At 42.9% G+C, this 18,680-nt stretch overlaps 1 protein-coding gene across 2 annotated transcripts in view; it reads right to left on the bottom strand.

Annotated features, from left to right (window-relative positions):
• The window catches only part of ABCA2 (ATP binding cassette subfamily A member 2), a 1,079,583-nt gene that overhangs the window by 251,797 nt on the left and 809,106 nt on the right, over positions 1-18,680 (bottom strand). For both annotated transcript variants that reach the window (XM_069609742.1, XM_069609743.1), the window contains exons 17-18: positions 12,873-13,063; positions 72-222 (exon numbers count right to left, since the gene is read on the bottom strand). In XM_069609742.1, coding sequence (XP_069465843.1) covers positions 72-222; positions 12,873-13,063 — 342 coding nt within the window. The remainder of the gene's footprint in view (positions 1-71; positions 223-12,872; positions 13,064-18,680) is intronic.

The raw sequence follows: 18,680 nt of genomic DNA, 5'->3' as shown, positions 1-18,680 counted from the left end.
ATTAAAAAGGCTAATCAAAACACACATGGGAGATTTAAAGAAATGTAAAATTAACACATGAAACTACTCACAGCGATGCACTTTTCAAAGGCGGTGATTTTGTCATGGGCTACCTCCTCCCGGATTGCGACGTACATGTAGGGGACGTAACTCAGGAAGTAGATGATGCCTCCACAAGCCGAGGCGAGCTTCGCCTTGGAGTAGACCACGGACACGAGGAAACTGCACAAGGAGAGCAGACGAAAGAGTTGAAAAGATGAAGGGAGGCGATATAATGGAGGAAGCGATGTAAGACCGAGTGTGAAGAGGTGGTCTGAGGAGTAGGGGAGAAATGAGGCCCAGTGAGAAATTGATTTGTAGGGAAAATAGGAAGAAGAGAAGGTTGGAGGAAGGAAATGAATGATTCGGAGGAGAGGTCAGAGAAATTAGCTAAATGGAAGAGAGAAGAAGGCACAAATATGTGGTGGAAATTACAAAGGTAACGGTACACGATACAACGAGTGTTAACAACTTTGACATGATAAAACCTAGATTAACAAAAACAGAATAATTACCAGAGTGTGGTGGTCAGTGTGGTGGTCATTGCATAACAACTGAAGTCGAAGCAAACTGGCTCCAAGCTTTGCCCTATAGCAAGTAAGGACATTTAGAAAAGAGGAACCTAGCGGTCCTGCTGTCCCTAAGGCCAGCTAAGTGTTCAGCTTGCCTGAGGCTGCTTTGCAACCTCCTCACAGTAGCAATACTAATGCTGTTTAAAGGCCTTAGACCATACAAGGATAGAGATTGGAGGAGCTATATTACATTTGGAAAGATGATGCTGAGTTGCTGCTGGCATGGGTGACTCTGGATCCACGCATAGAAATGAAATCGATTGCTGTTACAGCTCCAGTATGCGTGAAGACATGACGGGCATGCAGACACTCACAATCAGTGCTTGCCCTGGTAGCTCTCAGCTGTCAACCAGGAGAATACTCCCATTCCTATCAACAGATAGAACCTAGATGCCAAGAACACAGAGCGGGATTAAATCCTTCATCTACCACATCAAGGACGGAGAAACGACACAACACATCTTCCCTCGATAAACATACAATATATATGGAAAAGCAAAATATACAAGTGACTGACAAAACAAGAAACTCAAGCCCCCTTCCAAACATAACTTGGTTTGACTCAGAAGTTGCATTGCTCAAAAGAAGAAACAGGCCCATGGAACATCACTAGCGCAAAAGCCATCACCCTCCTGATAAATAGGGATCTCATCTCTTCATCTTCTAACCTCTATGCACAATATTTCCTGATAGACAAACTCCTGTAGCGCTCAGAATGTGCTTCATCCCAGTTTGCCCCCCAGGCTCTGGCAAACTCCCTTTCCTCTCTCTTGGTTGAAACAATATCAAATCCATATCCACCAGTAATGCGAGTCCATTGGCTCTCCTGAGCCCTGATCGCCCTGTGGATACTACCTTCCATTGCTTTACTCCTAGTTCCCAATCAGCTCTGGCTGTCACGTTGAAAAACATGAACCACCTCTGAACAGGTAGATTCTTACCTTTCCAAAACTATCAAGGACAACATCCACACCCTTGCACCAGAATTAGAACCTCGGGCAACTGCTCTCTGGAATTTGGCATTTGCCGTCAGACCTTGAGGAAAACGTAAACTACAATCTGAGTAACCCAGCAAATTATGGGCACATTGCCAGGATCCCCTTTATTGGCAGGGTCCCCGAGAAGGTGATGACCCGACATACAGTGAAGCTCATTAGCACAACTTGGCTCTACATCTACCTGACAGATAACATCCCAAGGTCACTGGATGCCAAAAAGCCAACTATTGGCAAACGCCTGGACGTCTCAGAAGCTTTTGACATGTTTAGACCTCCTTCAGCGTTTTGGGATCTGCCCTCGAGCTGGTCTCATCCTTCCTGGCTGATAAAAATACCCAAGAAAGATCAGGTCCCTTTCTCACTAAATCTGCCTAACTAGTCTGTGCAGTCCTGCAGGGTTCCATTCTCTCCTGTTGGTTACTCAATGAATATTCCAAACCCTTATTAAGTCACACTCACTGCCAGCTTTCAGATTTATGCAGATAATCTACTAACTGCCACTTCCTCTCACTGACTGGCTCCTCCTCTTCCTAAGGGGGGTCCTGGGAGTCTCTCTGCCAGACATTAGTCCTGGTTGTGAGAGCCTTACCCAGAGTCTTTAGCTCACTATCTTTCACAGAGGACAAATATCCCAAACATATCAGTCTTTGTCATGCCCAAAGGCAGTCCAGCACCAAAATGCTAGGCAATTATCTGAACATGAGTACCAACAGCATCCCCAGACACGTGTTTCGGTCTGGTTGGACCTCATCAGTAGAGTGGAGCTGTGCCTCTCTGAGAATAGTGAGCAAGGGGTCCAAGTCTGGTTTCCCCTAGTAACTTAGGGTGAGACCCAAAGTTACTTCAATATGTAAAAAAAAAGGGGTCCTGGGAGTCTCTCTGCCAGACATTAGTCCTGGTTGCGAGAGCCTTACCCAGATTATTTAGCTCACTATCTTTCCTCTGCATCCAACCATAGATGGTGGCCTCAATTTCAGGACAGGATGATAAACAACCACCATACCCGGATACCCTGAGTGCTAGGAAACCATGTATCTTCAAAACTACTCCGGTTCCTCTCACCTGTGATTGACCCTCCTCAAAAGGCTCCCTCCCTCTGAACATCTGCAAAACACATAGGACTTTTATTTGACAGTCTCCTGCTATTAACACCTCAAATCCAAGAACTATCAAAGAAGTCCCAGTTCCAATGCCACATTCTATGGTGCATCCTCCCACCCCTAGGATATGACTAAGGATCCAGGTGCTGTTGTCTGGCATCGTCCTTTTCACGAATGGCCTATTGGTTGGTCCGCTCTAACAGAAAATGCACCCATTAACTCCAATCAATGCAGAAAGTAGCAGCCATGCTCACCCTTGGACTCTAAACCATGGGACCAGTTGACATCTGCACTTCTCTGCTTGCATTGGCTCACCATCTGTCTTATTCAACCTTAAAACCCTCAAATCATGTTCACAAAGCTTACTGGAACAAAGGAGCCAGGCTACCTCCAACAGAAAAATCAACCCCCACCGACCATGGCGCCCGAGATCGGCTGGCTCAAGGATTTTGTTGGAGGCTGCCTTTGGGAAAAGAAAGCTAAGCAGGCAAGTCTTGGTTCATCTGGCGCTTGCTTCTAGAATGATGTAGCTGGAACCAGCACAGCTGTGTAGAATCACACATCTCTGCAAAAAGCTGAAAACGTTCCAGAAGACATTGTTTGGATTCAATTCCGAGGTGGTGGTCCGTCCTTTCCACTAGCATGTTGTAACCTCACCCTGGCCCTTGCACAATTCCTTTCAGTATTGTTGCATGCATTCATCTCTCCAGAGGTCACTCAGTGCTTGTCTCGTAATGTTTGCACGTATCACTAGGTATGATTCCTAGACCTGTGAACATCACACTCCTTTTTGAAGGCCCTGCTGTGCTTGGCACCTTATTAAAAAAACAAGGATAAATAAGGTAACCTCAATAGACAGACAACAGGAAACCTGAGATAACACCGAGCTCCTCACCATAACCTACTTTATAACCACTAAGAAAATCATAAACAGCAACCTTAGAGTAGGGAACAGCCACAGTTTGGGACAGACCAATGTACCCCCAGCAGCACAATACATCACTCGCGCATCTCAAAATGAACACATTGCTAATCGCAAGGTTTTAAAACATCTGTGATGACAATTAGCCTTCAAACATATTTACACATTTATGTACATAAGACTGGGCTAACCATGCAAAAGCGTGCAACACCTAAATAGTAAGACTCAAAGTGCAGGCCTCAAAACATTGATGGAATAGTATTCTTTGTATTGAAAAACGATGGTGACACATGAAGAAACATTACCAGCAATGTTCAATTGCCTTTGCAATATTCTCCACCTGCTGGAAATGTTGAAACACAATTTCCTGTAGTGCGCTGAGAATACACGATTCCCTACATGTGAAGCACTATTAGGCAAGGCTGATATGAGGGTCGTAATGCATTTGAGTGGCAGGCTTAGCGTTTGCAATAGATTTTTGGTTCGAGTTATAGTAAAAATAAGCCTAAAAGTTAGGGTTTGAGTTAGGATTAGAATAAATGATCCCATACACAATGGACTTTAATCTAGCAAGTTACAGTGTGGACATCAAGGGGTCTCTGGGACATTGAAGGGCATGTGGAGTATTTTGACATACTGACTAGTGTAATGTAAGATGTTTACTGTACCACACCAGTTTTAAGGCACATGATTCATTTTTGATTTGCCAACTCCGGCCATGTCTCAGTGCCCGTTCCTCTAATTTTGTCTTACTGAAAGCAGAAGCAAGCTAACACCTAGAGAGTCCGACACCTTGGTTTGCAGAACACATCCGTCACCAGAAGAGGGGGGAATTAGCATGAATATATGTCCTGCTCCTGCCTGGCAACTTCTTGGAGGAAGCCGCACAATGACAACACTGGACTGGACTATATACAACCACACCAAGTCATCATGCAGAGAGATGAGAGAAATAGATTCCCGCTTGTATCTATATGCTGCTTGAAAATGTCACAACCCAATAGAAGACATGTTTGTGTAGATATGTACATAGTGGCATTTAATGAATACATTAATTGAAAAGATTCATCAATTTTCAAAGTGACAAAATCCAAAATGGGAAAACCGTGACACACCAATGACCCTCAAGAACAAAATAATCATGCATATAACAGCATATTTAGACAATTAATGTAATTAATGAGGATAATTAATGTACACATCTACACAAAGATTTCCTTATGTGGTACATGTGTTCTATTATTTTGTGTGACATTTTCAAGCACCATTTGGTTACAAGTTGGAAGCTATTTCTCTAAACTCGCCGCATGATGACTGTGTGGTTGTATTCCTAGAACACATCGACCTCAGAGCTGCTCCAGAGCTCCCCAAAGTACCATAACCAACTGCCTTGAGTGGTAGACGGCCACAGATTGACTTCCAAGTAATTGGATCAACATGATGCACTGCTGCCATTTAGAGGGCAGCTATGGACAGTGTATTTAGCACTTACGAACATTTTAGAAGGGACACTCGACCACAGGGTCAAGTGCCATTAAAATTGTACTCAACGCGCCGAAAAGGTATACAACTTTGCTAGTGGTCAAGTGGATTTCCTGAGCCCTGAAGGGCCATTTATTACATCTATAAACATGTTAAAAGTTACATGCAAACAAAAAAAGGTCTGTAGGAATGCGCTTCACAGTCGACATCTTTAAATATCCTGTGCACTGAAGACTTGGAAAAACAACTAGCCTGCGTGTTGTACTTCGAGCTCCTGTCACTTTGCACAAACTCCCTCATTCTCTTCTTCGTCCCAGTACCTGGCTGGTTATGGGAAATGGAGTCCATGGATGTCATTGGACTTTTAACGCTTAGATATATTTTCTCACGGATGTCACATAAAGGCACATTAGAGAAAAAAAAGTGTTGTGGCTGTTTGGGTTAAAGGTGGGGGCCTGCCCAGAGTAGTGTAGAGAAAAGGTTTCTTGACTTCCTCTATAGGGGGAACCATTAGCAGACAGAAGGCCATTAAGGTCTTGGCGGTCAGTGAATCTTCCTCATGGGAAAGGGGAGGACACTGCAGTTCATTCAATTAAGCCATGATATCTCCCTAGTAGGCTTCTCCTCCCGTGTGTTTCTCCCTCATATAGTTACCCCCAGGGTCAGGATCAGGTAGCGGCTGCCTTCCCCTGGCCACATGGGAGGAGGTCCCCGCCTGGGAATCCGTGATGACTCTATTGGAGTCATCACGATGCATATGCATTGCGTTGCAAAACAACGCTGGCTTTGACCATCCTGCCAGATGCCTATCTAAGTTGGCGATATGCTGTCGAACATCACAAGTGCAACAGAAGATCTTGTTAAAAATTTTAAAACGGGCCACGGTTGTTTGCCAACTTTCAAATTAACCATACGTTTGAATTTTCTGCGTCAACCAGAACTTGATAAATCATAGTTAATTGGGGAGACCCAACTACTAGAGGCACTGGTGGCTTCTAGGAAACAAGGGGATTACAAGCGTGGGTCTCGTTCACCACTGTAGTCACCAGGACTTTATTAGGTACAGGCAAAATGACAGATTCTAAAACCTGCACTGAACCTGTACCTATACAGGTTTATGAAGGTGGAACTGAGACTCGATTATCTAGATCTCCCTCCTTGTATGCCTCGGGAAGCTCTAAAGTCCTTGAACCCTGTGCCTTCTCTTATCAACCCTTCTTGACTCCACTGAATTCCCCCAAGTTAATTCCTGATTTACACACTTCGACACAGCCCCGTCTGCATTGTTCACTTTGAATTTCAGCCTGAATTCTTTAGTGAAACTTTATGAAAATATAAACCAAGATTTGAAAGACCAAAAGAATACACTTACTTCGATCTCAGCTAAACCGACTTTCTTGGAAGCTTGTATTTATTCAGAACCAAGTGATACACATAATGGTAAATCTCCTGCCTCAGTGGTTCTCTAAGTGAGATTTAATAATGGCCATGAGAAGTCGGTACTACATGTGGAGACTTAAAATCTTCTGCATTGCTAACTGCTATAGATGATCCACCGGGTAACCTTGAGAAACATTCTATCTTTGGTTCTTAAATTGATTACTTCATCCAAACCTAATAAAATAAATACATAAATAATCCTCCCAAATCTAAATAAAAGGATCACGTAAATTCCTGGGAGGGCTAAAACAACAATTATTATCAAATGAATACTCTATTGCACTGGATGCAAATTTCTCTATTCTGGAGCACAAAATCAATCGACTAGTGGGGCTAATCTGATACAGATTTGCTCCAGAAAGAAGAAGAAACTCTGTACGTTACCTAAAGCTGCTCAGAAACCAATGGAAGGAAATAATTTGATTAAATATTTCCTGAAACCTGTGGCTTCTATTCGAACTCAGGAGGATTCAGAATTTAACCCAAGTATTTTAATGCAGCACTCTTATCAAGATAGATACATATGTGCTAAACACCAACAAGGCTATAGCTGCTAAACATGGAGAAGTGTATTGAAACGTAATCATTAATAACCCTCCTTGAGCTATTCCAGCTTTGGCTAATGTGCCACAAGCAATGCAAAGCCCTTGTTATCTTCGCAGTCTCAGACTTTGGAATCTAAAAGACTCTGTTTGTAAAAGACCCATTAATGTTTGAATTAAGTACCCAGGACTAAATCTGGTTTCAGTGAATTACATCCTACTGCCTCGGCTGCCTCAACCAAATTGCCTGATTCAGCGGATTCTACTCCTTTCAATAAAAGAAACACCTCTGGCCTTTAAGCCGTATGTGTACTCTGGGATTTGTGTTGATGTGGATATTCAAGAGACAGATACGTCAGACTATACGGTCATTCAGTCATTGCAGATACAAAATCAACTGAGGGATAGCAATCAACTCCAAATGTGAAGCAGACCAGTTTCAAGATTTGCTCTCGACATGCAAATCTGATTTGGTGATTTTACATTTTAGATCCAATTTGTTTATCACTATTTTATTTGAAGAAGCTCCATCTTTCCTACTTTTAGGTTATGATATATTTAAAAGAATGGGTGACAAGAATACTGTAGGTAAACAAGCAAACTGTCTAGGATTCATGAAGCTCCGGTCCCATATGATTGCATGGATTTGTTGAAAATAGGACTTCCCCTGTATCGGCCTCAAAACAACAGATTTTATTTCCCACAAATACATAATCTTCCTCTAAAGTAATTATTGACTGGTTGCCAGTTTTATATTCGTTACATGCTAGTAAAGCCAACAGTGAGTTAGGGAATTGAGATCAAGTTATTAACCAGCTCAGTGTTATGTCCTGGAATAATTGTGGGCACCCCCATCTTCCGAGGAATCCATTTTCTAGTATTCATAATATGGCCCACTCAATTACTTGTTTCCAAGAAATGTGGGTAATCGATATTCCTCTCATTGATGGCTTTACTGTTTTTTCTACTCCCGCACAAAAGGTCTGCTTGGTTGGCCCTTTCAGGGCCTTATTTGTGCAATACGAAATGGTCTAGGGCTGCTAGCCGAGTCCTGGAAGTTAATGTCTACTGATATTTTAGCCATCAAACGGAGTTTGATCAATTATGATACTAATGTAAAAGAAAACTGTTTACTACTAAACGTGTATTGGAATGCAAAAAAGTTTTCTGTAGATGTGTTTTGACCTTACTTACTGATAATCCTGAAGCCTGGCATTTAACAAGGATATTTGATTTTTTGGGAGACTTCAAATGTGAATGTTTAGACACTAGATGTGATTCCAACCTTACGGTCTCAGAAACGTCAAAATATTACAGGCGTGGCATGGCGATCCAGAATGTGATGAAGTTGTGGGGACTTGTACCTGTAAAAGGTTGCGTTTAAATGGCACAATTCTAGATCTCATTCAACCTTAGATTATATTTCTGTTTTGATAGTTGTTCTGAATTGTTGATATAGGTGACGAGTGAGATAAATCATTCCCTTTTGAGTCTGTGTACAGAGATGCTGATTGTTCTGGAAGTGACAGAGTATACCTTTCCATGTGGAAATTGTTTCCCATAATTCAATGGTATTGTGGAGGCCAGGTTTGGCAGAGTCTCTAAATAATTGTTTATCTGAAATTATGGTTAAAAGAGTTTGAGGCAGAAAGGTTCTGTATGTTGCACAGTATTGTCAAAGGCTATTCAGAAGGCTGCTCATAGACAGTTCTAATTCTCAACCTTATTATCGGAAAATCCATAATCACTGTTTTGATGTTCCAGTACAAGCAAGAAAAAAAATTTGAGATCTGAAATTAGACCCAAATCTCGAAAGGATTCTGTATTATATGTTAAGGAGCTCAAACATCTAAAACAAGCCTATGAAAACTGTCTAAAACCCATAAATACCTTTTTCACATTAGAATGCAGAGAACTGGCTAAAAACCCTTAAACGGCTTTATTTATTTATTTGTTTATTTATGCATTTATAATGCGCTGAAAGCCCGCAGGCATCAGGGCGCAGAGACATAATACAGGGTACAGTAAACAAACAGCCGGGTTACCAGTGGAAATTCTGTCTATGCAGAGATTTACTTAAGATTACACCAGCATGCAGAGAACATGTTAAGAGCTTCAGCTAGTAAAGATGGTTGCTCCTTTTGGTTATTAAATAATAAGTTGCCAATTATAAAATGTTATCTTCATGCTCAACCTATTTCAGAGGCTTGTTGGGTAGAACATTTTGACAGTCTCTATGGTATAACGGCTATGAACTATAAGGATTTCCCTTTTAATCCTGATGGTGGCTGGTTTTTAGTTTTCTCCAATGAGGATGTTCTAGCAATGATGAAAAAGTGTAAGTCATCTAGGGCCCTCGGCCGAGACAGTCTTTCAAATGCAATGTTCAAAACGCATCCTGAGCTTTGGCCATGGCATTTATATATAAATATGGCTGTTTCTCAGTCTATTCCGCCGTCATTGAAGATTTTGAATATTATTTTGGTGTTTACAAGGGGAGATAGGGTTAATCCATGTAATTACAGGCCAAGCTCCCTTTTAGATGCTTCAAGTATCAAACTGTCTGCTTTGAATTTGAAGTGGGAACTTACATTTTATTATTTTGTAGCTATTATCGCAGCAGATTTCAGCTTGGAAATTAATGTATTAAAGATGAAAATATTGATTAGGACACCTCTGAAAAAATATATAAGTAGAACATCCAATTGGCAATTTGATGGGCAATAAAAATGAATCTCTTGAAGATGTATCCACATACTAGTGATGACAGCGCAAATGAAGAAAGTTTACTTTAGGTTTAGCCGATTATTGATATTGCCAATGCCAAGGTTTACAAATCAAAGGTGGTATCGCGCATATTTTTTTGGGGCAAAGACTAAATCATTGGATATGAATTGGAACAAGTTGGAGGCCTTATTTTGTCCTCTCCAGTATGATCCTTACTCATTCAACTGCATTCTGTTCCGGTCAATAGAATGTGCCCAGTACTAAACATCTGGTCATCATTCTGTTTAAACAAATTAACATCTTTTGGAAACTGATATGGATGAGTTACTTCATAATCCCACAAGCAGCAAAACAAAACTGTGGCCCCTTGATTGGCTTAGTACAAGGTAAATTATTATGAAGTATCATCTGTTTTGTTAGTCATTGGTTGAGGTGAAAGCTTTTAATATCTCTCGTTATTTATTACAGTATCCTTCACTAGCTTTTAGGAACAATTTTATTTGAGTCAAATTTAATTTAATTTTAACAAATGAACTTAAAGGATCCAGAACCAATATTCCGAGAATATGCAGACTGTTGTTTTGTGGTTCACACGTTGAAACCTTATATCATTGGATTATTGAATGGCAGGCTCTGTTTGCCAAAAGAATGGATTGTTTTATTCACTTTGTGCATAATGAAATAAGTTTATCGACTGATCAATTTTGGGAAAGAATTCTTAAAGGAAATCAAATATCTTTATCACAGTTTTAAACTATTTCAAGTCAATTCTAAATTCAATGAATGCTTTATATATAAGAATTAGTTGGTGATGTATTATCATTGTGGAAACGTGTTAAATTTCAACTTTGTCCCTCTTAAATATGCTACAATTTTACTGTCATGTTTGTAATATTGCACCTATGTGAAAAAAAACACCCCCCAAAAGCACGATTCTCAAAACTTCGAAGCTGACTTCTTCACATTTAGAAAATCTCCAACGCTTTTTTTAAAACATTTGTCCCCTGCTTTGCATTGAATGTAAGCGGAGCACACCCCCGCAACCTCCAAAACCCATAATGCCAAACTCGGGGAACAGTGGACACTACTGATCCCCTTGTTTGGCATTTTGGGATTCGACATTTTCTGCTGTGCCGAATGCAGACAAAAGGCGCGTTCAGAATTCTTTATTTCCGGCCCATGCCTATATTCACTATACCATTTTATGTTGTTTAACGACTGGAAGTTTTCGCTTTTAAACCAAATCACAAATAAAAACAAATGCCGATCTGAAGGTGTGACAATTTTCATACAGACCAGCTGCCAAGAGCAATAAAACAAGAAACTAGAATCTGGCCAAAGCCAGCCTGTGGAAGCCGAGAACACAGGGATCTCTAGGCTGGTAATGTCAGACACCACTTTCTGACTTAAAACGTAAGAGGATGATCCTATCCGCTATGGATGCAGGTTCGCTTTGTCTGTAGAAAGTTGATATACGTAGGGATTTCCAGGGTGTTGGTGGGCAGTATCGGATGATAATGGCACAACAGCTGGAATTAACAGGTCTGACTGAAGGAAGTGCCTTTCAAGAGGTCTGATGCAGTTGTTAGCATCTGGTGCAGCTGGCAGCTGTGGAATCTACTAGGATTAGCATCAGTGCAAAATCGCACTCTCCTCATTTATGAAAAAATGCTCATATCCTAGCAGGTTTTTCTGAATGCAAAGCAAAAAACAATCTAACACGGTCACTAAGGGAAACAGAAAAGGTCAATTGCAGTCGTAAAATGGTAGCCCAGGAGCGACGAAGAAAGGAAAGCAAATGATTTGTGTTTTCAGCAGGTGGGAGAATGGTAGCCATGGAAGGGAGTGGCCCACAGCTTGCGGACATAGCCTCTGTTACAAGAAATCTGACAGGCGCACCAGCAGGACACTGATTAAGGAGCAGAACCATGGGATTTCAAACCACTCTACATTAACCCGCCAAAAATCTATACAACTCTAATGCAAAACCTCTCTTGCAAAGACTGATTCTGACAGGCCACATGCGTGCACTGACAAGTGGCTGTGATAGGTCTAGCTGTAAACTTGTCACAAAGTAAGAAAAGCAGAACTCCAAAGTAGCACCGGCCAATCAGGAAGATGGGAACACGGTCTGGGTTCATTGGTATAAGCCCACGTTCTGATCTCCCCTGTGGCTACGCGGCCCTTGCCCTTTGCCTCTCTTGCGTCCTGCCACCTTCCCCATACCGCCATAAGCACACGCAAGGAGATACTCGCGGGTGCTAAAGGTCAAATTACATTTTTTTTTAAAACCTACCTTTCTTCTGTCATCCGAACCGCGTCTGGGGACGGAGCGCTGCAGTACTGAATAAAGGTACGCGTTTTCTTCTTTTTATTATTTTCACTTTGCCTTTAGCACCTGCGAGCAACTACATGTGGGTGCTAAAGGCAAAGCGACATTTAAAAAGAAATAAACGTACCGTGCAGCTTAGCGCAGAGCTGCGCTTAGTCTCGCAACCCAGTTTCCTTGTAGATGAAGTGACGGTCATCAAGATAAAAAACGGACTTGGAAACTACAGCACTGCGTTGAACCGCTAACTAGGTTCCTTTTTTAAAATGTTTACATTAAACACCATTAGCACCTGCTTAGGGAACCACACGGTCCCAATGGCCATAATGACAAAAAAATCAGGGACTGCCCAGGTTCCTGGTCATATGGCCATAGTAAGAACACATTTTGGAAACCTAAATCTAGTTGTTTATAGGGTGTTTGCGGCTATTTGGAGACCAGGAAGCTACAGACAACAGCAGACAACGAACAGATTCCCTGAGAGTTTCAAGTGAATATTGTCACTCGTGTCTATTCGTTCTGTAAACCTTAAGTGATGGCAGAGATAAGCACAGGGTGCAAATGACACACTTTGTCAACGTTTGATGATACAAAGCTATGGCTAGATGACATTATTGTGCCTGCTTGAGAGTTTAAGGGTGATGATGGAACTATTGCATGTGCTGCCCCAGAATGAGTCCTTAACGGCAGGCAGGTGTTCCTCAGAGCTGCTGCGACTCACCAGAACATGATTGTAGCCACGGCGTAGATGGAAAGGAAGAGCCAGATGATAAAGACATTGCTGTGCATCAGGACCTTGCCGTATTTCAAAATGGCCGTCAGAGCAGTGACCGAGATGGAGAGCTGGACGAAGCCAGTGATGAACCAAGCCACCCAGTGCACTGCATTGTTCAAGCCCATCATCTTCATCACCTGAGAACGAAACGAGATGCAAGAAGTCAAATACAGCCCGAACACAAAAAATCCAGATGAGCAAAAACATCCACTCCATTTTCCACCAAGAAAGTGGGATTAAGGGAAACGTCCATCTAAAAATGAATCATCCAGGATGCCCATGGGTCTGGGTATTTAACCCGGGGAGGCCTCGTAAAGAGAGGAGGGAGCTGAATATCCTGGTTAGCTGCTCTCTCAATATGCCTGCGTGCAGCACCAAGGTCACATTCACGCCAGTGTGAGCATGCCATCATGTGGCTTTGACAGTGGCCGCAGCATGTCTCCCACTAGCCATTTCATTTCTGGAAGAGCAGACGGCAGGGAGACGCACACTCCCATCTTCCATAGACTGCGATATAGCACACTTCCATAGACTGCCATATAGCACACTTCCATAGACTGCGATATACCACAATCATGAACAAAGCAGGTAGAATGGAGCAGTACCAATTGAGTCAACGGGTTAAAAAGATTTCAAAAGCATTTTATTGGGGCCGTGAGTGGCTTCCACAGTTGGGACATCACAGGCGGGCGGAACAAGACGCTGCTAAGCCTGAGCCCAAGGGTGGGCTCCAGCAACAGTGCCCATCCAGGAGGAGGGGTGGGTCCCCTGGCAGGTCAACCTCTGGGTAACCATTAAGATGACCACCATATTGTTGGCTGCTTAAACCAACTAAGGTGCAGCAAAGTGAATTCCAGGGCCCACTCACCCTCTCATTACAATAGAAATGCTGTTTGGGGACATTTAAAAAACAGAGCTAAAGTTTATCATCTTTATTAAAATCGGCTTCATGTAATTTAGTGTCTCCTGCTGTGTGAGTGAAGAACCACGTGCCAGTGTTGGAGGGAGGTGAAGAACCATGTGCCAGTGTTGGAGGGAGGATTGACGAGTCTCCAGCTGTGTGAGAGAAGAACTATGTGGCAGTGTTGGAGGGAGGATTGACCAGTCTCCAGCTGTGTGAGAGAATAACTATGTGCCATTGTTGGAGGGAGGATTGACCAGTCTCCAGCTGTGTGAGAGAAGAACTATTTGCCAGTGTTGGAGGGAGGATTGACGAGTCTCCAGCTGTGTGAGAGAAGAACTATGTGCCAGTGTTAGAGGGATGATTGACGAGTCTCCAGCTGTATGAGAGAAGAACTATGTGGCAGTGTTGGAGGGAGGATTGACCAGTCTCCAGCTGTGTGAGAGAAGAACTATGTGCCAGTGTTGGAGGGAGGATTGACGAGTCTCCAGCTGTGTGAGTGAACAACTATGTCCCAGTGTTGATGGGAGGATTGACAAGTCTCCAGCTGTGTGAGTGAACAACCAATGTTGGAGGAAGGATTGTCAACCATTACTTTTCAAGTATTTTAAGGAAACGTTACATTTGGATTGTAGGATACAAAATCTACTTCTAATTCGAAAGGTTTTAATCTGAACGCGATTGGTTAAATGCATGCTTTCCCCACTTTAGCACTTTTGTAAAGGTTACATTTCATTTGAACAGAAAATGAACAGGAGATTAAATATGCCAAACTTTAAGGACATCATCACTGCTTCATTTACAGGTTTCGGTTTTGGTAAGCGGGTCTTCTATTGGTTCCCCTTCTACCCTTCCAGTAGAACACCCTCAGTTTGTCCAGATGGATACCTCCAGATCAGCACGTGTACCTGTCACCTGTGGAGTCCCTCAGGGATCTATCCTCTCACCCATGACCCTCAGCCTCTAGAGGGAAAGGCAACTGGCAGGCTTTGAGTGTAGCTCTAAATATAAGGAGTAAATGGATGAACCCTCACACTTGGGCACTCAATGCCTGCGATCAGTCATTCAAATAACAGTTCTATTCCTTGTTGGTTTTAACTAGAGGTGCTTCAATTAGGTGAATAACTATGTGAAGGTTACAGTATTTATTTTGGGGGCATTCATGTGCAATCTTAGGTAGCCATTGCATACAGATGTAGTGATCAACAGCCAAGAATAACCTCTTGGTGCACGTGCCTCTTGTTTCGCCAAACTATGGCTTCCTCCAGGCTAGTTACACAATATCTGCCTATTCACCAAGATAATTCATAACATTTGGTTGCAATATCCTATATTTGATTACAGTTTTGTTATAACATACAGTAATTCATTACATGTAATGCTTAGTAATTTAGATTACAGTACAAACCGTAAGCGTTCGTCTTAATGTGACGTGTCTCATCAAGTAATTGACAAAAACTACACGCTTGGTGTCTCACAGAACAAACTTCGAAAGTTATTTCTTGTACTACAAGTGCCTTAGACTGAGGCAGACTAGTCTGGACAGGGAGTTTTGCAAAAATAAAATGTTATTCTTATATACGCATCATAATTTAAAATACAAATGAAAAATGCTAATAAGCATAACACCCTTTTGTTCATACTTAATTTGACATATTTAGGGTTAATGCAGCTCATGAATTCTCTCATATCTGTCCAATGAGCAACTTCAAAAAAAGGCTGGATCCTGCATAGAAACAGAAGCCTCATCGGTGCTGCACATCATTCAGCAACCATTATCGTTTTATCGGTCCGTTTGCGGCGCTTCCCTCCATCGCGTTAAGGATTTGTTTGTGAGACTTTGCTTGTGGTTTTTGTCATGATTATTCCCCTGGTGTCTGCGAGGTAGGGGAAAAGCCACACATAGTTGAGTCATCATGTAAATGAACATTCAGGTGCTAGAGTTTTGCGTTGTGCGGCTCGAACCCTGTGTGGGTAGAGAGGAGACTAACTCCTATGTATACTTGCGAGCAAAGTTCATATTTGCGCTTGGGGAGTCCTCTGAGTGGCTATTAGTAATGTCCGCCTGTTTTCTTCAACAGGTGGGTATTCGTATGCCCCATCCAGTAAGGTAGGTCTTTGCTTCATATTATCTCTGTGTCAGAATGACACCAGGAACACTGCTCCCTTCTTGGAGAAGTTACGCGCTGTACTCGCAGCACTAATTAAGATAATATGAAACAAAGAGCTACCTAATTATCCACAAGGGGGCAGAAGAAGCCAAGTATTGGACTGAGACCGTTGCTTACACCAGAGTAACTACATCACAGAGTGGGACACTGAATTATGAATTAGTAAAGGGACCCTTGTTATGTTGCAACGAGCAATGCATAACAGCTAGAAACCCAACACCCCACCTGCCCTAGAGCGACACTAGTTCACCTTATTCATCATGCACGTCATACATGTATTCAGATGAAAGCCTCCATAAAACTGCACACAGCATATAAAACAGTCAATGGTCAAACTTCAATCAGGCACATAGAAAACACTAAAATGAGGTACCTAACATCCTATATATATCATGCAAAATAACTGCGTGCATAAACGTATTCTGTGCGGGTTATTTGGTGTAAAGCGCTTTATAAATCAATAAATTTCCGGGGAGGATAGCACAGCGGCAGCGTGCGCGTCTTGGAAGCAAGACGACACAAAGCAACAACAGGTTCGATCCCCGGGTCCGCGCTTAGAAACCTCCGAGTGTTTAAGCGCATTATAAATACGTAACTAAGACAAAGAAAAAACACAATTGCACAACTAAGAAAAACTAACAATTCCTGTAACAGCCCCTCGATGCCTGCGGGCTGTGTGAGCGCTTTATAAATGTAAATAAATAAATACAAATTTATATCAAGCTCGGTATGACATGTGACCAATACACACATACACATACCCGAAGCACACAGACAGGGCGGGGCCGCTTCCTTCTGTACCCACCCGCTTCACGGGTAGTGGCAGGCGACGAGTGCCATCTACCGGCCCTAGCAGGTGGGGCTCCATCTGCAACGGATGGCTTGTAAATAGTGGCAACGTTGCTCAGTTTCAGCATTTCTCTATTGCCTCCATCTTTATCATATGTAGCGAATAGGAAGGATTGCGCTATCTTGGCTGTAAAATCATGGGCGTTTCTGCTTCTGCGCTCACTTTGATCACCCGGGTGCTTGGTGCTTGGTGTAGATTGATGCAACACTTCACGCCGAGATGCCACTCTGCCTAAATGCTACCGCCAGCCAGCAGACCATCACATGTCAGAACCTCCTCGCAGCCTCCCAACCTCATTGCACACGCCAAGGACCCAGGAACCCCGATGAGGGACTACACACTCTACATTACTGGATCTCTCAAAAATGTGCTAAACTAACTAGGATGATCCCAAAAAAGCATGCTGCAAGATAAGACGCCCACGCCACCACCCTCAACAATCTCAATAAAAAGAACAGAAATAGGGATCAAATCTGGAGGAAACAGTACTCTAAAATGGACCTCGCACAATTCCCTTTGGGTAGAGAGGTTCCCACTTCTCAGCGCATAGGAATCAATGGGCCCGCATCACACAGACCCCGCCACAAGAGCTCAGCAAACGAACAGTCTCGCAATCTAACCGCCCTCGCAGCATCATAAAGCCACATAAACAACAGAACTAGCACCGAGTATAGCACCCCCAGACACCGCAAGAGCACACAGCCCCGTCCGCGTGCAGGAATAGGCCATGGACGTCAACAGCAACAATCCAGCAGGATTCCCAGAGGACCTGGTGGCGCTTGCTCTGGAGTCGGCCTCCTCGCTCCTGAAAACAAGGGAAAGGGTGCACTTTGAAGCGTAAAAGGTTTTCCCCTGTGAAATCCCGATCAAAGAAATATGCACAAAAAAAACCTTTAAGTCTTATCTTTTATCACTGGGCTGGGGCAGACACATGTGCGAAATGGAGAGAGCCGATGGACTGTTTCCCTGAAATGCACAGCTCACTGGGAAGGAGCCATTAGCCCCCCAAAACCCCTAATTCTGTGTACCTGCCACAGTAAATGCCTGCACCACACACGTCTAGCTTTTTGTAGCTTGTCTGTGATGTGTCTAAATTGACATGAAAACAGCGAGGTAATAATAGATGCACACTTGCACATTTTATTCAGAAGATGCTTGTGTGAACATGCTGTGATGTGAGGACAAGTAGGGCAATACACAGATGGCTGCTTGTCTCGTGCAGGCTAGAACATGTCATGCTTCAGGGGGGTGTAATTGTTTTATGGACTCCTTGATTTCGGGAATAAGGGTTGTTTAAAATGAATGGTGAAAAGAAGGAAAGGGGGTGTTTAGAAGAAAATGGATACTAGCATGGGTACAACTTTAGAGTTAGTGTGTCGCCACCGGGACTGGGGTACTTCGAGGCAATGATACAACGTAGACTGAAAATCAAGTTCTACAGTGATCGGAGTGGGAAAAGAAAGGAGTGGGAAGGTAGACTTTGTCAAAGAAAAAAGGATTTTGTATCGCACTAGTAAAAAGGAGAGAGAGAAGAGCACAGCATCCATGCTCTCCCATGACTCACCCTGCTCCCTTGTTCAATAACTTTGTAGGGGAGATCGGCTGGACAGGGAGAGAACAGGGATGCGGGTCTACATTTCTCTCCCTTCCAAAAAAGGAGCCAGAGATCATGATCCCCGATATCTCGGAGCCACACCCCGACCCTGGTGAATGGTATAATAGGTTATTTCATGGGAGTACCCGGCAAATATTAGTATCTGGACAAGGGAACATCAGGCCTTTAAAATGGTTCGAGTCCCTGGGCGTGTGATGCCAATAGTCTCGGGAGGATA

Source organism: Ambystoma mexicanum, chromosome 8 (genome assembly GCF_040938575.1).
Source record: "Ambystoma mexicanum isolate Mex_15411 chromosome 8, UKY_AmexF1_1, whole genome shotgun sequence".
In the NCBI taxonomy this organism is placed as follows: Eukaryota; Metazoa; Chordata; class Amphibia; order Caudata; family Ambystomatidae; genus Ambystoma; species Ambystoma mexicanum.
Note: the sequence above shows the minus strand (reverse complement) of the source record. Positions and strands in the feature narration are given on the sequence as shown.